Below are 24171 nucleotides of genomic sequence, written 5' to 3' on the forward strand. Positions count from 1 at the left end.
AAACTCAGAATGGATATAACTAGTTTCTCTCAACAGGAAGGAGAGACATTGTACGAAACTTGGGAGCGCTATCGGGAATTACAACGAAGATATCCTCATCATGGTTTACCAGATTGGTTGATAGTGCAAACATTTTACAATGGTCTCACTTATCCAACAAAGACGCTTGTAGATGCGGCAGCGGGAGGAGCATTGATGGGAAAGTCAGCCGAGGAACCTCAACAATTGATTAAAAAAATGGCTGCTAATAACTACCAATGGGTCAACGAACGAGGTAATACAAGGAGAACAGCAGGTATGCTTGAAGTAGATACCTTGAATATGTTAAGTGCAAAGATGGATAATGTGGTTAAGATACTTAAAAGGCAAGTTAGTTCTAGTTCTAATCAAGGAGTAGTTGTTGCTTGTTGTATTAACTGTGGAGGAGACCATGATGATTCTATGTGCTCTAGCAGCGAACAGGTTCAATATCTCAACAATTACAACCGTCCACCTCAAAATAATCCATACTCCAATACCTACAATCCAGGATGGCGTAATCACCCGAATTTTGGATGGAAGGATCAAGAGAACCAACAAAGACCAGTTAATCCACCGGGTTTTCAACCGAAGCAAATCACTTTTGGAATCTAAACCAGCTTGGAAATTGGCAATTGAGAAGTTAGCAAATGTATCAAATGATAAAATTGAAAAGCTAGTTAGTGCCACTACTCAACAGTTTGAAAGAATTAAGAGAAGGATGGACCAACTCACCAATATATGCAGGAATGTTGAGGTCCAATTAGGGCAAATAACTAATGCAGTTAACAATCGCAACCAAGGAGATTTACCTAGCAAGACTGAGGTGAATCCGAGAGAGTATGTGAAGGCCATTACCCTCCAAAGTGGTAAGGAAGTGGGTGAGCCACCTGTAGTTGAAAATGTGATAAAACATGAAAGAAGGGAAAACAAATTGTTGAGTGAGTTAGGAGATGATAACAAGTCAATTGAAGGGAAAGACAAGGTGGAAGAAAGCGAGCCACAAATTGATGAGACAATACCAATTCCTCCACCGGTGTCATTTCTACAAAGATTGATGCCTTTGAGAAATGACAAAGAATTTGAGAAGTTTGTCAACATTTTCAAACAATTACATATTAACATTCATTTTGTTGATGCTATTTTGCAGATTCCTTCATATGCAAAGTTTCTCAAGGAGATAATGACTAAGAAAAGGAGATTAGTAGATAGTGAGACAATTGCATTAACGGAAGAATGTAGTGCCATCATACAAAATAAATTGCCACCAAAGTTGAAAGATTCGGAAAGTTTCATAGTTCCTTGTACTATTGGTAATGTAGAATTCTCTAAAGTACTATGCGACCTTGGTGCGAGTGTTTCATTGATCCTTTTAACTGTGGCTAGGCAATTGGGATTGAAAGAGTTAAAACGTACTAACATTTTCTTGCAATTGGCTGACAGGTCTATTAGACATCTAATGGGTATATTGGAGAATGTGCTTATTAAAATACAGAAATTCATTATTCCTGTTGATTTTGTTGTTTTAGATATGGAGGAAAATATCAATGTACCTATTATACTTAGTAGACCATTTCTGGCCACTGCAGGTACAATAATAGATGTTAAACGTGGTAGGTTCAAGTTCCAAATTGGTGAAGAGGAAGTAGAGTTTGATTTGAGTAAAGTAGAGAAATATCTCTGTTTTACTGACCATGTTTACTCTGTTAACATATGTGATAAATTGGCATTAGAGATGAGTCAAGTTAATCTTGATGATGATTCTTTTGAACTTTGTCTTAATGGTGTAAGCTTACAAGAGGAACAAGCTGAAGAAATTACTGAATTTTGCAGGTACAGGTTCCTTACAAAAGGAGAAATGCGTATGAGGAGTTAGGGTTGAGTAAAGGGCTACCTCCACCATCGTGTGAGCAAACTCCACTGCTTGAGCTTAAATCGCTCCCTAAACACCTCAAATATGCATTTTTTGAGAAAATGAGACATTGCCGGTGATTGTCAATACTGCACTAGATGAGGAACAACTAGGAAAACTCTTACGTGTTTTGAGGAAGCATTTAAAGGTTATAGGATGGACAATTTCTGATATCAACGAAATTAATCCAATTATTTGTATGCACAGGATTTTGTTGGAAGAAATAAACCGGTGGTTGAGACTCAAAGAAAGTTAAATCCAAATATGAAAGAAGTGGTAAGAATAGAAATTCTTAAATGGTTGGATGCATGTATAATTTTTTCAATCTCTGATAGTGTTTGGATTTCTCCTATTCATGTAGTGTCAAAGAAAGGAGGGATAACCATAGTACGTGGTAAAACTGATGAAATGATTCCCTTTAGAGTTGTGGTTGGGTGGCGAGTCTGTATTGATTATAGAAAACTAAATGCAGCTACTAGAAAGAATCATTTCCCTCTTCCTTTTCTTGATCAAATGGTAGAAAGATTGGTTGGATATGAATTTTATTGTTTCTTGGATAATTTTTTCCGGATACAATCAAATAGTCATTGCACCGGAAGATTAAGAGAAAATCACATTCACTTGTCTTTCGGCACTTTTGCATTTCGAAGAATGCCTTTTGGACTGTGTAATGCACCGACCACTTTTCAATGTTGCATGATGGCAATTTTCTTTGATTTTAATGAGAAAATCATAAAAATCTTCATGGACGACTTTTCTGTATTTGAATCTACTTATGATCAATGTCTTAACAATTTAGATCTAATTTTGCAGAGATGTGAAGAAACAAACTTTGTACTCAATTGGGAAAAATGTCAGTTCATGGTTTGTGAGAGTATTGTTCTAGGATACAAAATTTATTCACAAGGTATTGAGGTAGATCAAGCCAAGATAGAGGTTATTGAGAGAATGCCTCCACCTACCAATGTGAAAGGCATTCGAAGCTTTTTTGGACACGTGACATTTTATCGGCGGTTTATTAAGAATTTCTCCAATATTGCTAAACCTTTATGTGAATTACTTGCAAAAGATGTTTCTTTTCACTTTAATGATGAGTGCTTATTTGCTTTTAATAGGTTGAAGAAGGAACTTGTCTCCGCATTTATAATAGCATCACCGGATTGGAGCTTGCCAATCGAATTGATGTGTGATGCGAGTGATTTTGCAATTGGAGCTGTTCTTGGGCAAAAACATGATAAGAGACTTCATGTCATTTATCATGCAAGTAAAATGCTAAATGAATCCCAAGTCAACTATGCAACAACAGAGAAGGAGTTGCTAGCAGTGATATTTGCATTGGATAAGTTTAAATCATACGTAGTAGGATCTAAACTCGTCATTTATACCGACCATGCAGCACTCAAGTATCTCTTAAATAAGAAAGATGCAAAACCTCGACTAATTCGATGGATTTTATTATTGCAGGAATTTGATTTGGAGATCAAAGATAAAAAAGGATCCGAGAACTCAGTCGCTGATCATCTTTCTAGACTGAAAAACATGCTTCAAGAAGACCATTCATCCATTAAAGAAGAATTTTCAGATGAGTTTTTAATGGTAATTCAAAAGTCATCATGGTATGCTGATTTAGTTAATTTTATAGTTAGTGGAGTGATACCAAGTGATTTAAATTTTCACCAAAGAAAAAATTATTAAATGATGCTAAACATTATTTTTGGGAGGAACCATTCTTTTATAAACACTGTGCAGATGAAATAATTAGAAGATGTGTTCCGGAGGAAGTGGTACACAGTATTTTAATGTATTATCATATTCTTGAAATGAGAGGTCATTTTAATACAACTAAAATCGTAGCAAAGGTATGGCAATCTAGATTTTACTGGCCTACTATGTACCGAGATGCTATAAATTAGGTTAAAAGTTGTGATCAATACCAAAGAACTGGTAACATCTCTAGAAAGAATGAAATGCCTCTAATTTCATATTTGTAAATTGAGTTATTTGATGTTTGGCATATTGATTTTATGGGACCATTCCCTAATTCTTTTAATAATAAGTACATCTTAGTAGCAGTGGATTATGTTTCTAAATGGGTAGAGGCAATCACTTCACCTACTAATGACTCTAAGGTTGTACTCTGATTTCTTAAAAAGAACATTTTTTACAGATTTGGTATCCCAAAGGCCATAGTTAGTGATAAAGGAAAATATTTTTGTAATAAATAACTTGACTTCTTATTGTTTAAATATGGCTGCAGGCACAAGACATTACTTCCGTACTATCCTCAAGCCAACGGACAAGTGGAACTAACTAATAGAGATATAAAGCTCATTTTGGAAAAAACTGTGACTAAATCACGCAAAGATTGCGCTACAAAGCTAGATGATACACTATGAGCTTATCAAACGGCATTTAAGACACCTTTAGGGATGTCGCTGTATCGTTTAGTTTATGAAAAATCTTGTCACTTACCTGTAGAGATTGAACATAGAGTTTATTGGGCTATTAAAGCAATTAACATGGATTTTAATCTTGCAGGTGGAAGGAGGCTATTTGAGTTAAGTGAATTGGAGGAACACCGGCTACATGCGTATGAAAATACCAAAATTTATAAAGAGAAGATCAAATATTGGCATGATAAACATATTCTTCCGAAGCATCTTGAAGAAGGGCAAAAGGTTTTATTATTTAACTCAAGACTTAAACTATTCCCTGGAAAGCTTAAGTCTCGATGGTCCGGACCATTTGAAATAGTTTGCACATTTCCTTATGGAGCGGTGAAAATAAAAGGAGAAAATGGTGTTCCATTCAAAGTGAATGGTCAAAGATTGAAGCTCTATTTGGCCAGAGAAAGGGTTCCTGAAGGCGTGATTTACTCCTTAGGAAACATAATGGAGAGTTAAAGAAGCTGTAGGAGAGTCGAGCTTAACGACTTTAAACAAAGCGCTTATTGAGAGGCAACCCAATAATAATATTGTAGTTATGTGTTTTCATGTGTTTGTAGGAGGTATCTGAGTTTCAACATCCATCTTGGAGGTGCATTTGAAGAACAAGCGTAAAAAGAGAGGTTTTCTTACCAAATTGTGTTTTAACTGTTTAGAATTCCCATTCATAGATACGATGTTGCATTTCCAGTGTATTCAAGTGAGTTTCAGTGATAACATGTTTATAAATGCTCATGGACTCATTTGATGTGCATCTCATACCCAAAGGTGCCATTTTGGTGTAAAAATGCAAAAATGATCAAAGAATCTCACCCATCGATTTGCAATGTAGATGTATTTGATGTGTTTTGAGAGGTTGGATTTAGTGTTTATGGTATATTACATTTGCGTGGGGAGTTGGAATTGATAAAAAGTTTGTCCAATGTGTAATTTGGAATTGGTTGGAAAAGGGAGAAAAAGTTTGAAAAATTGTAGTTTCTGAAATTGTTGCAGAAAATGTCAAATCCGAGCTCGGATCTGACTCAACCCAGACGGACCCGACCTCGGATCTTTTATGGTTTAAAGGCGAAATTTGGAGATCCGACCTCGAATCCTAAATTGTTCAACAGGATCCGAGGGCTCGTCTATGTTTCTGGTGAGACGGATCCGAGCCTTCAGGATCCGAGCCATGATTGGGTATGATCCGAGTTCGGATCGTGCATTCTAGTAGGATCCGAGGGCTCGTCTGAACATCTGGAGTGGCGGATCCGAGGGCTGCCAGAACCGATCCGAGCTCGGATCGGTTCGCGATAAGAAAGAAACCGAGGGCTTGGTTCCAGATTTTCCTATTCCTATTTCACCGAAACCCTACACCCTCTCCTCTAATCTTTCATTTTCTCCATTAATCTTTCAATCTTTCACCATAAAAAATCCCTCAACATTTTCTGGTCATAAACCCTCAACAATTTCACATCAAAAAAAACAATTTGGGAGCTTTTGATCATCAAATCAGAGAAAAGAGGCTGAATTCAATTTTATCAATTCGGGGGCGAATTTTGAGTTGTTTCTCTTCCATTTTTGTATCATTATCAACCTTCACCATCACTCTACACATTTGAGGTAACAATTCTTAATTTTCTTGGATATTTTACAATTCCCAATTTATATTTTTTCTAATTTTTCGCATAAAAAGGGAAATGCATATATGTTGAAATTTCTTGTTATAATAGTATTACATTGTGCTAATATATGTCATTAGAAATGCTTGTTTGCTTAGAATTGAGAAATTTGTTAATATGGTGATAATTTTGTATAATTTTTCTCATGAAAGGACATTGTACTTTTGCTTGCAATTTCTTGTTTCTTTGGATAATTTGCATTTGTTTTTATGAAATGAACCTCATTTTTATGCAAATTGATGATAAATTGTATTAAGTATAGCGGATTGTTATGTATTGCTTTGAGAGAAATTGCCAAAAGCTGAGAATTGTTTGAATTGAGAATGTTTTTAGTAATGTATAAGAAGATGTTGTGTTCAATTGATGTTTAAGGCTTAACTTTATAGCACATTGTCTTTGATAGTCCATTTTACATTGAGATAATATTCCATTCTGGCAAATGGCTTTACCTCTCAAACATTTGGATTTATCATGTGAGGATTGATATCCTTATTGAAAATATATCTTCTAAATGTTAAAAGTGGATTTGAGAATGTGTTAAGCAGATTATTTGCTTAAATTTGTTGATTGTTGGCAGGGAGTTCCTTCATTTTATAAGGGGAACTTCTGCCGAAATTTTCTCAAATTACTTCTCGTATATTTCCAAGGAGTGAGATTGTTACTGATATGAAGTGATTTTGTTTTTTATATAGACACCATGGCTTGCACAAGACGGGCCCGTGTTCGCACTCCTTCACCTTCTTCAAGTGAAGAACACACACTTTCCTTGCATGAGAAGTCGCCAGTGGAGGAATCTCCTTCACCTGAGTCACCGCCTCATTCCCGACGTAAGAGGGCATCTACCAGCCATGAGGAGCCACCTTCGGACTATGATACCATGCGATTCACTTTGCTTGAAAATCAACAATGGTACGAGACCGGTTTAGACAAAGAGATCATAATTGAAAAACACTTGGCCCCGGAGGTGGATGACCACTACAAGATCTCCACGACATTCAAGCGACTTGGATGGGAGACTATACTAAATGTGCCGAAACATTACTATCCCAATCTGGTCCGGGAGTTCTACGTCAATGTGGAAGACAAACAGAGCCACAGTGGCAACCTCATCGTCTCCTGGGTTCGAGGCAAGCGAGTGGCTCTCACTCGACATAAAATCGCCCAAATCGTCAAACTAAAGGACGAAGGAGAGGATGTGAAATTGACCATGAGTTCAAGGCACGTGACCCATGGCAAGTGGAAGAATCTGTGGCACGTCTTAAGGGTCAATATCGGGAGCGAGGAAGTTCGAAGAAGCTCATTGTGTACGCCGATTCCTTTGAGCATAGGTACCATCTGATCTTCTATCTCTTCGCCTTCAATGTGGTACCCAAAAGGATTGGTAAACGGGAGCTCTGCAATAGTGACCTCTATTTCATGGATAAGATGATGAATGGTGTCGGTCGGCAGCTGACTGGTATTCCTCTGGCAAGCATTATTATCAGTTATATGAGGACCACAGCTCGCATGAAGGCTGGCGAAACCTATTTTGGGTTCCTTCGCTTGCTCTCCCTTATTTTTGAGCAACTCAATGTTCCTCTGGGAACCGAGCGAGCCAGTGTTACTAGAGCCGCCGAGGAAGTCAATGCCTCAGTACTCAGGTCCTTGGGTATTCCTATGGATTTTGGAGCTTCTCTAGTACGGGATGTTGGAGAAGCATCGACTTTCGCTCAGCCTCCACCTCACACTGAACCACACCAGGAAGCTCAAGAGACGGAGGCACATCAGACTCTCCTTCCTCCCATTCCACGACCACCCCCTCTGCCGCGATCCAAGTGGCAAGAGGTCCTCAATGCCATCTGCTGTATGGAGACACGGGTCATGGAGCGCATTGATCAGACAGAGTGGCTGATGACGGAGCGACTAGACAAGCATGATCGCCGTCTTCGAGCGATCGAGGATCATTTCCACATTCGCTGCTCCCCTACACCGATTCCTGAGCCAATGCCCGATGAGGGGCATGCAGATCGTGAGGATGGCGGCACTGCAGCTCGTGAATAGGGCGACAGCACTAAAGCGATTGAGCTTGGCGTCCCCTCTGCATAATTTACTCTCTTTTCAGCTTGAATTTAGTTTTTCATCTTTTATTTTCGATTTAGTGTTAACTTTTTGTTATTTTTCTATTTTTCTTAAAACTTCTGGAATGGTCTCACTCTCTATGGATATATATTTTTCCCTTCATGCAGAATTTGGCTAGTAGAAATTGGATGATCGTGATGATCGTGGTTTCAAATTGCATCACTACTTCTTTTGAGGGGAGTATTAGTTTCTTTTACCTTCCTCTACAATATGGACATTGTGAATTTTAAGTGTGGGGGAGGGATTACTTTATCTTATGGGGTGATTGTGTTTTGAAGTGCATGATTTTAGTTGTTTATGGGTTAGAAATGTTGGAATCATATTTGGAAATATTGTCATGAGGATAATTTTCTTGAAATTGAGGCTGTTGGCAGGGAGTTTTATCTATTTATATGGGAAAACTTTGTCAAAATTTTTCTAAAATATTTTGCAATATTTCATCGCAAATTCTTTCCAATAATGGCCAAAATGTTCAATTTTAAGTGCCTAATTCTTCCATTGGATAAAATGTTATATGTATTTTGGAAAGTTTAGTCCTTATTTGACTTGGAATTAGTCAGTATGCAATTAGGATTTTTACATTTTAGAAAGTATATTCGGTTAAATAAGGAAAATTATGTTTAGAATTTTGCAGGTTTAATGATATTTCTCATTTTTACTTAATTTTATAAGTAAGTGAGTGATATAGTCATAACAAGACCAGATTCATCTTAATTATGCTCAGATGGAAGAGATTATTATTAAAAATATATATATATAAAAATAAATTTATTTCTACTCCAATGATTCGCATACTGAGTAATCGGGGGTTGGCATTTACAAATGTCGACATTCACGTAAAAAGGTATTGGAATTAAGAGTATGATTAGCAATTTGAATGAGTGAAATGTTGAGTAACCGGGAATTTTCACCTAAAAGTGTCGATTTTCGTGTAAAAAGGCATTGTCACTATTTAAGTAAAATGAAGTATAAATAAATCCCTCTTAGTTATGAAAATTTTGAAGGATATATGATGAGAAAGGCCATAGAATTGACTATGTGATTTACTTATTCGTGAAATTAGGATAGGATGAGAGATTGAGTTGAAATTGTCAAAATTAAGGTATAATTATCTTTATTTAACTGGATATTATAAGTATTTAGTGTAATCTGAGAATTGGCATAATGATTGGTTTCTAGGTTTTGAGAAACTAAATTTAACAAAAGTACGCATATTGTTTTATCTCTTGAATCGTTGTAGTAAATTATGTGTGAAATTGCTTGAGGACAAGCGATGATTCAAGTGTGGGGGAATTTGATAAGAGAATATTTAACGTACATTTTCTACAAGTTTGGCATGAACTTTTGGTATGTTTTGAGAAGATTAAAGCCATATTTGATGTAAGAACCCTAAAATTTTCACATATTCTCAGCATTTTTGTTTAATTTCGCTTTCTCTCTTAAAATGAAAACATTTTGCTATCCATTTCTAAGGAGGGTTTTCATTCTATATATATGAATGTGTGATTGTGTATATCAAGTGTAATTGTGTGAGACTATATATATCTTTGTTGGAAGAGCGGATGAGCGCAATGTTTGAGCTTGGAAAGAAAAATTTTGGGTGGAAAGGTTTTGGACCAAATCCAGCCGGATTGTTGGCCGGATTGCTTGAGGGATTTGAAAAAAATTTGATCCGCCACTGCCTTGAATCCGGCCGGATTGTGACGTGGCAGCTTCGGCAGCCAACTTTGTCCAGTTGTTTCTCCCCATACTTATCTTGTTTTGGCTGCATTTGCTCTTCATTTTTCATCTTCCTTGGCCGGCTGTCTTGGAAAGAAAACAAGAGAGGAAAAACTCCATTTTCTTCACTTCACTTGCTTGCCTAAATCTTGAGTTTTAGCCAGCCAAATGGAAAGCTACACCATACAAGTGTACAATAAGAAAGATTAAAGCTTTTGGTGGAGTGATTTTTGAAAGAGAAGCTCTAAGTTGCTAGCTTTCTTGAGTTTGAGGTAAGTTGGATAAGAAAGTATCTCTTTCTTTAAAAATGGTTAATTGGTGGTTGGTAGAGGTTAGTTATGCTATTTTGTAGAGGATTTCATGATTTTAAATAAAGTTGGATCAATTTCTGATTTATTGGAAAATTTTCTGATTTTATAAGATTAGTGTTAGTTGGTTATGGAATGATAGATTGATGTGGTATAAAATGAAGCTTGTGCATATTAATTGTGGTTAATTGCGGAAAATTTCAGCAATTGTGCGGAAATTTCAGTTTTAGGGTTTTAATTTAGGGGCTTTCTCATGATTGGTTCTTGAGCTTCCAATTGGTTGTACTTTAAGGGGGTTTAAGAGCCTCCAATATATTATATGTGATTGTGATTACTTGCTATGAGAATTGGTATTTGATGGTAGGGTGAAAGTGAAGTGGTTAAAGGGAAATGCTGTCCGTTTATTTTCTGGTAATTTGAGTAAGTTAGAGTGGATTTAGAAATGTGATTTTTGTATCGAGTTGGACGCATTTCATTGAGAACTACATCAGTTCTCCCGAAGGGTGTTCGAGGAGCTACATCTCTATTTGAACTTATATATTTTCGCTTGGTGAATATCATAACCGTTTTACCATTTGAAAACATAATACCTCTTCAATTTGAAATTTCAAATGTTTACTTACTCCCTTACCAAAATAAAGAGGTATGAATTAGGATTCCGAGAAAACCACTTTCAAGTAATGTTTTAAGTGTGAAATTAAGGTATTTTGTCCTCCGTTTTCACATAATTTTTATCAAGACACTTGTAATATAATATTTACTTGAATATATATGTGGATTTTGAGTCAAATAGAAGATTCACGGAAAACAAAATCTTCCTTTAGCCTATCTAGCTGGATTCTGATTGGTCTTTGGTCCAAGTGTTTTCCGTTGGAAGTTTCTACCACCCTTTTTAGTTTAGTTTTGTGTTTGATTTGGGAAACCCTTAATTATTTCCGTTCTCAGATCCAAATGCCCTCTTTTCACTTTTAATGTCATCTTTATACGTTCTACTCGTAGTTAGTCGGATTTTCTTCGATTTCACCTAATTGTTTTGCTAGATGCACTGTAATATTCTCTCTTGCTTAATCTTAGGTTTCATCGGTGACTGAGAGCATTATCCAGAAGGATATTTTGAATGTTATTTTGCGTAAATAGGTGAGTGTTCCTAGTTTGTTGTATTTCTATTGACTATATGGCTTGTTGTGGATGTTTGATAATGTGTTAAGTGCTCTCAATGATTTCCAAAACGAGTTTTACTAGGTCAGTGTGTACTTTACCGCACTCGACCTAAAAGAATGTAAAATTTTCAATGATGCAACGATTTAAACGTTACCTGTGCATGAATGTAAACCTTTTGACTGAATTGGGCCCTGCCCTTCGTTACCGATCGACTCGAGCCAGAAGCGGACTCGGTCGGGCAATTTGGTGACCCTGGGTGAATGTTTGGTATACTCGAATATTACCTTGCTGTCGGGTGGAGTCCGGCCAACGTCCAGAAGGGGGTGAAATGAAATGAATGAACGAGTGGTAATGTAAATGAAGGGTTTTACTTACAAAAAATGCATTTTCCAATAGTTGGAGGAATAAGGAAATAAAAGGAGAATGAATGAATGAATGGCTCCATGTGAGCACGTATCCTTTTAATGAATGTGTTCTTACCACTTCATATTATAAATGTTTCTTGAATTATTGGTTATCTATGGTTAATGCTTTGGACTCCTTGTTGAATTATGTGTTTGGAGCTTCACTGAGCTTTTAACTCATTCCTTTAGTTTTGTTTTCCTTAGCAGGGGAAGGCGAGCAAGGACGAGAGCTCCGTATAGACTAGCCTAGTCTAGTTCTTTGAACTTTGTAATGGTTCTCGCCTTAGCGTTTAGCGGGTTGGGTGTTTGAAGAATTGAAGAACCTTTGTATATTTGAGTTTGTACTTTCTTTTGAGATAGATATGTATATAAGTTTGCTTTAAGTTTAGGATTATTATTATACTTGTTCTTGTGGTCTTCCCGATTTTGCTTGAGGTGACTGAGTCCCGGCGAGAGTTGGGCAGGCGGTCCGCCGAACCCTTTGGTTCGCCTTAGGGGGAGGTGGGGCTGTCACATTTGAACTCTTTTGGTGATAATTGCTTAAATATTGTTTAAGTGTTCAAAACTTGATAAATGAGTGGATTAATGCGTTAATTTTGTGAAATTGTGAAGGATATTGATATATGAAATTCATGCACGAGATGAAGGAAATGTAAGGATCGTCCAGAGGATAAAGTACAAAAGAAACTAGGAGCAAAAATGCAGAAAAAGGAAAGAAGTGAAAAACTGGAAATTGACCATCTCGGATCCGTGTGAACAAAGGGCGATCCGAGCCCTCGTCTGTACTTCTGGAGCAATGGATCCGAGGTCAGACGATCCGAGCTCGGATCCATAAAGAAAAGTCCTCGGATCAGCAATGATTCGGGCTCGGATCTGTCTCTCTCTTCTGCAAGTGGCGCAGCCGTTTTTCTCACTTTTCACACAACTTTCCAGCTATCTTGGGTGAGAGAATTCGGTGGCACATGTTCCTGCAACATAATGGAAGACAAAATGAATTATTGACAAGTCAAAACAACATTTCTTTTGACTTTCTTTACAAAATCTGAGTTGTTGGAATCATGAAGGAGAAAGAATGGTGCCTTTCTACCACCTTTTATGCAGAGAACCATGGAAAAAGAGGAGAGGACCATACGTAACTAGTTTTTTAGTTTGTAACATTTTCTCTCTAGCTAGAAGTTCTTGAAGAAGCAATTGGAGACTTCACTTGTAATCATCTTGTACAAGACATAGCAGAAATTTGAGGGCTTCACCATTAATTGGCTAAGTTTTTCTTTATCTTTCTTGTACTTGTACTTTATGATATTTTGCATTAATAAACTTGTGAGTTTGATTGTTATATCATTCATGAATAGCTAAACTTCTTTATCTAGGGAGTAGATGAAATTTATGGCAAAATGACATGAATTGAATGTGATTTACATTTGTTATATCTTGTATTAACTTGTCTATTTGTACAATTGTAATTACTTGTTATTGATTGATCACCAATAGCATGTTTATAGTTGTTATTATTCAATGAGAATTGGTAGTAACAATGGAAACACATGAGTAGAGCTTAAGTTGGATATTCATGAAAATAGAGATACACTTAAGTGGATTAATTAGCATTTCATGAAAGAAAACAGAGTAGTAGTAGTTTTTCACCATGAAAATAGGGAAAACTGGACTACTCTAGGCCATTTTATCATGAGAATAAAGCTTGGCAATATTGGAAATGAATCCCTGGTTAAACAAGAATAATAACAAGAGGTAAATCTATTCATTTGTGTTGTTTACGCCATAAGTGGAATCTACATCCCTAGATTCATTCTTGAGTGAAATTTATCCATTTGCATTTAGCATTTGTTAAACTAGAGTTATAGACAATAGCATTATAATTTCTCTACTCAAATTCATTTATAAGTCTAAATAATAGAGAAAATAAGGGCCTAGTACTTGTTTAAATTGCTCCTTGTGGGATCGACTCAATACATACCCTACATTACGATTTTGGCATGTATACTTGCGGTCGATGGGTATAAAATCGGATTTAAACTTACATTGATATAAAAAAATCCCGTCAACGGCCAAAAAATTAACTAGAGATTACCAAAAGGTTCCTGTAGTTGAAATGGGGAAAAAGAACAATCTCCTTGATAACTTCTCAAAGCGTCGCAATGACCTTTTCATGAAAGCCAGCAAACTTTGCACTCTTAATGGTGCAAAACTTGCTCTGTTGGTGTTCTCGCCTGGAAAAAAGGCTTACGCTTTTGGTCATTCATCTTTTGGATCTGTCATTGATAAGTTCCTTGGAAACAAGGCATCACCTAGCATCCACGGTGGCACTGATCACCATGTTGTTGCCAATCACCATGGTGATAACATTTCTGAGCTCAATAAAATTATCAACCTTAAGAAACAATTGGAAGCCAACAAAAAATGTGAAGAAGTTCTTGTTCAGATGATACAAGAAGGCCAGCACAAGAATTGGTGGCAGGCTCCAATTGAAGAGATGAATCTGGAGCAACTTCTGAAGTTGGAGAAGGCACTGAAAGGGCTTAAAAGGAAGGTTCAGGATGAAGTTAAGAGCCAGATCATGGCAGCAGGCATATCTCAGTTCTTGTTTGAGAATGTAGTTTTGAAAAATATAAAAGGTCCTTCCAAAGTTAAACCCTAATGGATTTCCCCTAATTACCTAGCTATGTTTGCAAGTTTTTCAATACATATAAAGGATTGTGGTCTCGACTCTTGAGTTATTCTCATGTATCTTTTTTTTTTAATTATGTCAAAGTAATTCTAAGTCTTTGCTGCATGGATCTCTTCTAATAAGGTGCCCTAATCATGTGTCAGGGCAAAACCTTAGTTCAAAGTTTTCGATTGCTATAAGTTTTCGTTGTGTTCAGTGCATCCAGTTATAAGGTTGTAATGCATTTGATATCGAGACCATAAATAAAATTGTTATTTATCTTTGATAAAGTTTTTTTTTCCCTTTGCTCATTGATCATGAAACACTGGTACTTGATTGAAGTATGAAATTTTATGAAAATTTAATTTTCCATCCATATAAATAGGAGGAATATATAGAAAGCATAACATCTTTTTTTTTCCTTATATTCAACTATATTAATTTCTCTCTTCCTTTACACTGTTTTTCTTCTGGATTATCCTATGCACAATGTGAAAAAAAACCATATATAAAGGCTTTTGATTTTCAAATCCATCACATAATTCATAAGGAAAAATATAAACTCATCTGTCTAGTCAAGGTTTTGTTCTTCCCATAAATGACTTAATTAATAACTTTTATTATTTTAATTGCGCCCACTTTTTTCCCTTAATTGCCTCCATTTTGTTGAAATAATGAAAAAAACAGATTGAGTTGTTGTGATTATCTACAACTTTTATGTTTTGGTAAGAAATGACTAAATCGAATAGTTTGGGTGGCCATCGGGCAAACACTTGCCCTTTAAAGGATTTGATTGACCTGCACCACATTTGTTGGGTGAACGATTTTTTCGTCTTTACTCGCTTCTTATGTTAGCAAGAGAAGGCTGGACCATAAGGTGAGGGCCCTCTTTATAGTTTAATTTTTCAAAATAAAAAATTAAAGAATCATATTAACAAATTTCATATTGTGTCCTACATGTTGATCCAAGGATCCGATTAAATATAATTTGCTGAAGAAAACCCTCATCCAAAAAAAAAAAAAAAAACAAAGATCATGTGAAAACGATATAGTACCATAAATTGTCATTAATTCTCCAATCTCCAATGCAACTCAACCAAAAAGAAACTGTAAAAACATAAAACACTTCTTCAACATAATTCATTTTCTCTTTAAGACAATAAGTACGACAATAAAGCGATTCAAATTGCTCTATAGGCAAGCACGAAGAAACTTCTTACAAAATTTTCATTAAATTGGAGTATTCCCTATGCCAATCGGATGGGACTCATATCAGATAAATACCTTGAGGTGACTTATACTCTTGGGATTTTCATTAATTAACATCGGCTGGCCGAGAATAAAAGGATTAACTAAAAATGAGAACAATTTCAACCAGGAAAGTGATACTATAATGTCAAAACCATCAATTAAGCTTACATTTCTTGAGCTGGAAGGTATGAGTAAGGTTTATTATCGACTATCCAGTGTTTCAGGAACGTGAATCTTGAACATATTTTGCAACCAACTTGCTAGTTTGGATCATCAAAATCAGATGGACTGAAATGGGACACAAGTATACGGGTAGAAGATTCAGATGGAATTCTTCTTCCATCTGATCAAGAGAGGCCCTTGTGTCGAGTAACTTCATCATCCTTCTATTATTAAAAAAAAAAAATCCACATGCACAATAAAAGTTGACATGCTTTCTTGTTCTCTAGTCTGTCTATTCTTCAAGTTCGGATCCTCTATCCTTTCTTCTCGTTCTCTATTCCATACTCTATTTTTTCACCATGTGTAATTTTATGTTGAATGCTATTGTGAATATATTACGTTCTGCATTCAAACATGGTCAAAAAACTAGACGATGCAGTGGCGATTATCATAAGAAGTATGACAAAAAATCTAGATCTTATTCTTCTTCTCTCATTGACTTTAAAACCTAGTCATTTTATGGGTAGCACATTGCATGTGGTTTATCCCTAATTTGGGCAAATGATCCACAAGTCCGATATGCGTTTCAATTTCGCAAAGTATGTAAATAAATCCAATTAGACCCACTTATTTTAGCATTTCGGTTAATTGAAATTAGCCTACAACAACGGCCTTTTTGTCTTTTTTTTTTTGTTTTTGTTTTTGGCAAATATTATGAAATTAATATCAGGGCACAAAAGAAGTATGGTCACCTTGCAATAAGAGCCTATCCTATGACTAAGATGTTGAATGTGTGTTTCCCTACCATTAAACAATGTTTTAAAAGGCGAGAGCATTGGGTGAGACGTTTTATGTCCGCCCAAGTAAGGCAAAAACCCAGAGATGTGGAGGGTAAGTCCTACAAATTTTGATTTTTGAAAAATATATAAAAGATAAAATATATAATAATGCTACAAAATTACATTATTCATACATATATGTATGTATGTATATTACTAATCAATACAAAAAGTTAATAAAATTAAGAAAATTATAAAAATATCATTGCTATCTAACAAGTAAAATTATAAATTCTGCTAATTTCTGGTCTGGTCTAGGTCATTAAAAAAATTATACCTAAAATTATAAATTTCACAAATTGCACTAAATGTCAATAAACTGTACACTTGTACTGGTCTAGATTATTAAACTATTTTTTTAGACGAAAATGTCACTGAATTAACCAAAATGCATGGTTTGTGTCATTCCGTGTAATTTGGCCGTCAAAACAAACGGAATGTGTGAGGACTCATGTTTTATTTCTTAATCTAGTCATTTTTATAATTATTTGTCCTAGTGTTATTTAATTATACTAGTATTGCATGAATTTCCCTTGAATTTCGCTATATCACGCTCGCGTTGAAAGTTTCTTTAAAGTTGTGCCGGTACGACTAATTGGAGATTCAAGGATTTTGTACTAGACTAATAGTAAGTATAAGTAATTACAGTATTAGAGGAATTACCTTGGAGGATTAGTGCATAAGTGTAATAAACAAGAGAGGGAGTGGTAGTACACAACACTATTTCGCTACTATTAAGAGTTGACTTTCTTACACAACTTAAAGCTACTTTTCTTCAATCTTTCTATACAAGATTCACAACACCAAACCCTCCCTCACCATCTCTCTCTCTCGGCCGACCAAAAGAAACGAAAAGGGAAGAAAGAAACTTCATTTCCCAGCTTCAATTTGGCTTGCAAATCAACATCCAACCATCAACCCACTTGGAATTTCACTCTAGCTTGAGGAAAGGTGCACTCTTGTGGAGTTTCTTGGTGATATCTTGGAGGAAACTCTCACTTACATCTAGGATTTAGTTGCTTGGAAGGTAACCCTTCATACCTCCTTTAATCTTTCCATTTATAAAAAAATTGATGGTTAGTTTTCATCGGCTTCAAACCCTAATCAAGATAGTAGGCTAGAGGACTTGAGGAAGCTTATATCATGTTTTAAATTCTAGGCTAGCAGTCTTGAGGTGACCTATGAGGTAGATGTTGATGTTTATGTGAATATAGCTTGATTATGGTTTGATAGTGGAGAGAAAATTGAAGGAAGCCGTGAGAGGGAGCTGGCCGAAATTTTTTTGTTGTCCTGCTTTGAACTCGAATTTTTGTTGATTATATGGATGCTAAACTGATTGATATATATTGTATTATCTGTGTAGAAAGTTTCTTTCAAAAATCATTTCAAATGGTTACATAAAACTTGAGTTTTAGAGGAAGTTTGAAATCTGGAAACTGGTTACCAGGGTAGCCGGACAGGGGTAATTTGTCTGAACACAACTCTTTGTACAAAAGTCGAAATTGAGTGCCATTTGTGGCATTCAAAACTAGACATTTAGAGCTTTCAAACGGTATAAAATTCCCCTGCTAGTTCGTTTTGAGTAAACCGTAGCAAATCGGCAAATTAGAATGTCCTGTTATGCCTGTCTGTCCGAGAGAAACTGGGAAGCTTCACCTTGTGGCTGCTTTTGTCCCACTTGTGAAAAGATTTTGAGAACGATGTCTTGTAATGAAATGTACCATTTTAAACATAGTTTCTAACGCCATAAACCATTCTCAATTTGGACTTGCGTAGAGTTAGATATGGTCTGATTCCAAAACTGTGTTTAAGTTGGAAACTGGAAAATCTTATGAACAGGTTGCTAAAACCAGTCAACTTCCAACTGTTATATCTTGTTTCTCAAAACACCGAATTTAGTTCTATTTGTTGTGTTTGAAACATGGTTTGGAACTCTTCTGTGAATTTTTTCGAATTTCCAAACATTGCTGAAAAACCAAGACTGGTTCTGTCCTATCTTCTTGAAACTGCAACTTTGAACTGAAATTTGAAGGCTTTCTAGTTGGAATCTTGGAAAAGTGTCTTCTGGGAAGTTTTAGTAATTTTAGTCTAGTTTCCAAGATTATAAAGTTTTCCATTTTTGAACATACCAAACTCAAGATACAATTTTTCTAAGTTTTGTCACGTAAAGCTGAAAATTTCCGATTTCATAGGAAATGAGCTTTTAAGAACTTTTCACATCCTTTTGATATTGATAATCCGTTTTAAATCCGATTTTATGGAGGATACACGTTTTTTTTGTGACTTTAAATGCTCACTTTTAAATCTCTATTTTTGATGGATTAAACTCATTGTCTTAAATTTTAAACGAATGTACTTTCTTCTTTGAATGATCAGTGGTTGTGAGTATATGTGAGTGATGGTTGATCACTATTTCTTCGGGCGCTCAAGAGGATTTTGAAGGGAATCTCGGAGCGGACAACTAAAGACTTTATTTACTCACTTGTTTTGAATTGATGAGTATCAAATGTATGACTTGTTATATAATACTTGAAATACTTCCTGTCAAATATGTGAATTGAACTTGTCGAGTCGAGTGTGTACTTTATCACACTTGTTCTCTTTTACTTGGTTAGATAATTGACTTGCTCATACTTGAAATTATACTTGTGTTTGACTTGACGTCGATTGGAGTGAATCTCATCGACTTATACTTGTAATCGTGGAGGACGCCCAAACTCATTGGCTAACCTTGTGAATCGAGCCGGCATGGGATTGGTCGATAAACTTGGTGAACCATGAGAAAATCATAAAGTTTGATCTTTTGAGATCTCGTTTGGCATCCTCGAGTAATGTCGCCTTTTATAACTAAAATGCGGGCCCGAAAAAGAGGGTGTAACGGTGAACGGGATTTTGAAGTAAGTGGAGTTCTACGGAGTTAATACCTACCTGGTTGACGGAGTGTCATCACGTGAAGGTATTGGATCGAGCCTTGGCAAAGCAAAAGGAATCTAGCTCCTTAGAGCTCCCGTATCCTTATTGATTGTGTTTTATTATTAATTGTAAATTACCTTAACTTTATAGCTTTATTTCATGTATAAGTGTTATTGTTACTTGAACTATATGTTTGCATGCTTTTCTTGGTCTCACTGAGCATTAACTCATCCCATTAGTTTGTTTTCCTTAACAGGAGCTCGGAATGGAAAGACTTTTGGAAAGCCAACTTGATTACTTTATGAGTAGAATTTTGAATGTAATTGATTAGTCGACTTATGGTGGTTGTGTTTATTGGGAGATTTGATGTATTTTTGAAAACTTGTGATTTAAGATTTGAATATTTATTTAAGGAAGCGACTTTTCCTTACTTCGACTTTTATTATTGGTTGTTTATCCTTAAGTTTAAATTTGACTTGTATCGAGTTCTGGCGAGAGTTAGGCAGGCGTTCCGCTGATACCCTTGGATTCGCCCTAGGGAGAAGTGGGGGCATCACAATTGGTATTAAAGCTTAGGTTTAGAGATCTATTTGGGAGATGTTTTAGGGGTTTTACCCTTGAGAATAGGAATGAGATAGTTTAGTTATGTCTTAAGTTGATGTTTGAGTAAATTAGTGACTTTAAGTTTCTAACCGTGAGTTTTATGGTTGTTTTGTAGGAATGGAGAACGGAAATAGAAGACATGCGGCTAATGGTAATGGAGAGGCTAATGGTCACGTAGAGTTTCCTAGGCCTATCCAGTATCGAGTTCTGGATGGAGGATCTCGTGTCCGATATTCGCCTTTCACTAGGTTTCTTCGTTGCCCTTGTAAGGAGACACATGCCTACCCTAATGATCTTGTTCTGTCCATTGATGATGAGCGCCGACAGTTGGTGGCTACTAATAGGGCATTATTTTAGGAGATTGAGGAGATGAACGCTATGGTGGATGCCCAGGGTGCTAGGATTTCGGAACTCGAGGGGACGGTGATAGATGAGCGGACTAGAGCTGAGACCGCTAGTGTCGAGTTTCAGAGGACTAGGGCTCGACTGACTAGGGTAGTCAAGGAGGTTCGGGATCGGACCGCTGGGATTCTAGCTGACACCACCATGTTGATAGAAGAGGTAATAGAAACCGTCGATAGCCCGGCTCATGAGAGCACTCCTGAGGAGGACCCAAAGGAGGAGATCTAGACTAGCGGTTCGAATACGAACTAGGCTAAGAATGCTGAACCTTTAGATTTTTGTAACTGAGATTAGTTGGGGTGATGCTTGTAAAGCTCTTGACTTGTACTGCATGACTAATTGCACTTTTGTGGCACCTGTGTGCTATATTTTTGTAAATGCCCCATGATTTGCTAATTGTACGAACCTTCAAATGTTAATATATGCTAATTATTGTTATTTCCAATGTTTCCCATGTTGGCTTTTATTTTTTAGTATTCTCTAGCAGAATTATTTTTATTCTTGCATCTAAACATAATTAGAATCATGGACGGTCGAAGGAGTGGTAGGGTTTGAGGGCGTGGGATTAAGCAACCCCAAACTCAAGGGGATGATCAAGGATCGGCAACTGGGCCGAGCCAAGAGCAAGTGAACGAAAAGGATGACCAAGTGGCTACTGCCATTAACCGAATGACGGATATCTTAGAATGGTTAGCAGAGCGACAGGGTCCAAGATCTGTTAACCAACTCGGGGCTCAGAATAGAGGAGAGGATAGAACTTTGGAGAGATTTTTGAAATTTACTCCACCTAAATTTATTGAAGGGCCTGACCCCGAGTTAGAGGAAAACTGGCTAGAGAGAATAACCAATATATTTGCCGTCTTAGACTATACTGAGGAAAGGCCTTCGCTGCCTTCCAATTTAAGGGTGCAGCACGTGCTTGGTGGGATGTGATAAGGAAAAAATGGGAAAGAGTATAAACCCCTTGGATCTGAGAAAACTTTATAAGAGAGTTTAATGAGAAATTTCTCCCGCCCCTGATTCAATAGAAGCGGAAGGACGAATTCATAAAATTGAGACGGGGGGCTTCTAGCGTGGCCGATTATGAGGGGAGATTTATTAAACTTTCTAAGTACGCTCCGAAATTGGTGGCTAATGAACGGAGAAGGATAAGGCGTTTTGTACAAGGACTTAATGTGGAGATTCAAGAGGGGTTAGCAACAATCCAAATCTCTACATTCACGGAAGCCCTAGAGAAAGCATAGAGCGTCGAAAATGCAAGGTTGCAAGTTAGGAACTTTCATGCCAAGAAAAAGGGCGCTCCTAGTCATCCTTCTGGACAAATAAGTAAGAGTGTCCCACCTCCTAAAATGGGAAGAGGAGCGAGCAGATTGATGACCACTGGAGCACGAAAAAGGGCCTTATCAAGAGGAGGCCGCACTGGGCAAGGTCAAGCGAGAGGAATACCCTCTGGTGGTCAAGCAGTGACTCCTCAAGTTAGTTGTGGCTACTGTAGCAAGTCCAATCATGTAGAAAATGATTGTTGGAGGAAATCAGAAAAGTGCTTGTACTGTGACAGTGCCGAGCACCAACTCTCAAATTGTCCAAGTGTGCCGAAAGTAGGAGGTAGTACTCAACAGCCAGAGAAGTCAACCTCTAAGCAGTCTAGTGCTGGAAGGAGTCGACCTAAAGTGCTGGCTAGAATTTATGCATTGGACCATCAACAGATTCTTGATTCCACTGAGATAGTTGAAGGTATGATCCCTATTTTTCACCGTTAAATAAGCTTTTAATTGATCCGGATGCGACACACTCTTTTGTAAACCCTAAATTCATGAGTGGGGTAGATGTGAAACCAATTAAGTTATCTTATGACTTGAAAGTTAGAACGCCTACTGGAGATCAAAATTTGATTGCTAACTTGGTGTATAGAAATTGTGAAATATGGGTTGGAGAGCGAAAATTGTTGGCCTATCTGATGAGTTTAGCTATTAAGGGGTATGATGTCATCCTAAGAATGGACTGGTTAGCTCGTTACCATGATCAGTTGAATTGTAAGACAAAAATGGTAGAATTGTGTATTCCAGGAAAGGCAACCCTAAAATTGGACGTAAGGAGTAGGCTAGTCTCATCTGCCCTTATTTCAGGAATTCGAGCTAGAAAGATGTTGAGTAAGGGAGTTCAAGAATATTTGGCTTTTCTTATAAATATTCTTAGTGATAAGGTAAGGTTGGAAGATATGCCAATAGTAAAGGAGTATCCAGATATTTTTCCTGAGAAACTAGAATCTTTGCCCCCTGAAAGAGAGATAACCTTTAAAATTGATGTGATTCCAGGGGTAGCACTTATCTCTAAAACGCCTTATAGAATGGCTCCAATTGAATTGAAAGAGTTGAAATTGCAATTACAGGATTTACTAGAGCGAGACTTTATAAAAGAAAATGATTCACCGTGGGGAGCTCCGGTGTTGTTTGTTAAGAAGAAAGATGGTAGTTTGAGGTTGTGTATAGATTAACGAGACTTGAATGATGTTACCATAAAAAATAAGTACCTTTTATCTTACATTGATAAATTGTTTGACCAATTACAAGGGGCGGTAGTATTCTCAAAGTTGAATCTCAGGTAGGGTTATTATCAGTTGAGGATTTTGGAAAAAGATATATCTAAAACTGCCTTTAACTCAAGGTGCGGACACTTTGAGTTCGCAGTGATGCCGTTCGAATTGACTAATGCTCCTGTAGCTTTTATGGATTTAATGCATCGAATCTTTAAATCTTATCTGAATCAGTTTGTAGTGGTATTTATTGACGATATACTGGTGTATTTTAAGACTCTGTAGGATCATGAGAAACATTTGAAAATTATTTTGCAAACCTTGAGAGAACATCAGTTGTATGCTAAGTTTAGCAAATGTGAATTTTGATTGAAGGAAGTAACTTTCTTAGGTCATATAATCTCTAAGAACGGAATTAAGATGGATCCGACCAAAGTTGAAGCAGTATCTAAGTAGAAGCAACCCGAAAATTCTACTGAAATTTGAAGATTCTTAGGGTTAGTAGGGTATTACCGGAGATTTATCAAAAAAAATTTTAAGATTGTGGGACCTATAACTGAGTTGACTAAGAAAAGTGAAAAGTTTATATGGAGTTTTAAGTGTGAAAAAAGTTTTCAAGAGTTAAAATAATGTTTGACAAGGACACCTGTATTAGCTTTACCTAATAGAAAGGATAGTTTTATAGTTTATACAGATGCTTCAAAAGAAAACTTGGGGTGTGTATTGATGCAAAATGAAAAGGTGATTGCGTATGCCTCTAGGAAATTAAAATCTCACGAGAAGAATTATCCAACTCATGATTTGGAGTTAGCGGCTGCAGTGTTTGCATTGAAAAAGTGAAGACATTACCTAGATGGGGTGACATTTGAGATTTTTACGGACCACAAGAGCCTTAAGTACTGTTTTTCCAAAAAGAGTTGAATTTGAAACAACGCATATGGGTGAAATTTTTAGAAAATTATGATTGCACGATTAATTATCACCCCAGGAAAGTTAATGTGGTAGCTGATGCTTTGAATCTTCAAGTGCAAGTAGCAGGATTGATGATTAAAGAATTACAC

The 24171-nt window shown here is 36.6% G+C and overlaps 2 protein-coding genes and 1 non-coding gene across 3 annotated transcripts; 2 read left to right on the forward strand and 1 right to left on the reverse strand.

Annotated features, from left to right (window-relative positions):
* On the reverse strand, positions 1-107 carry LOC113753128. The gene has a single exon (XR_003464977.1). It is a non-coding gene; the product is annotated as a small nucleolar RNA R71 (small nucleolar RNA).
* Positions 108-4359: 4252 nt separating this feature from the next.
* On the forward strand, positions 4360-4833 carry LOC113770725. Its single transcript, XM_027315292.1, has one exon. The coding sequence runs from the start codon at positions 4360-4362 to the stop codon at positions 4831-4833; it is 474 nt and encodes a 157-aa protein (XP_027171093.1).
* Positions 4834-13852: 9019 nt separating this feature from the next.
* Positions 13853-20532, forward strand: LOC113770734 (agamous-like MADS-box protein AGL62). The gene is made up of 2 exons (XM_027315304.1): positions 13853-14375; positions 20291-20532. Exons 1-2 carry the CDS (start codon positions 13853-13855, stop codon positions 20530-20532), a joined length of 765 nt encoding a protein of 254 aa, XP_027171105.1.
* Positions 20533-24171: the final 3639 nt, after the last annotated feature.

Source organism: Coffea eugenioides, chromosome 1 (assembly GCF_003713205.1).
Source record: "Coffea eugenioides isolate CCC68of chromosome 1, Ceug_1.0, whole genome shotgun sequence".
Classification (NCBI taxonomy): domain Eukaryota; kingdom Viridiplantae; phylum Streptophyta; class Magnoliopsida; order Gentianales; family Rubiaceae; genus Coffea; species Coffea eugenioides.

What these genes read in the sequence shown, in the direction of transcription:
- LOC113770725 (XM_027315292.1), top strand. Translation starts at nt 4,360, where the DNA reads ATGTCGCTGTATCGTTTAGTTTATGAAAAATCTTGTCACTTACCTGTA.
- LOC113770734 (XM_027315304.1), top strand. Translation starts at nt 13,853, where the DNA reads ATGGGGAAAAAGAACAATCTCCTTGATAACTTCTCAAAGCGTCGCAAT. An exon ending in AGTTTTGAAAAATATAAAAG is followed by an intron (nt 14,376 to 20,290) that starts GTCCTTCCAAAG and finishes GTTGTTTTGTAG; the next exon opens with GAATGGAGAACGGAAATAGA.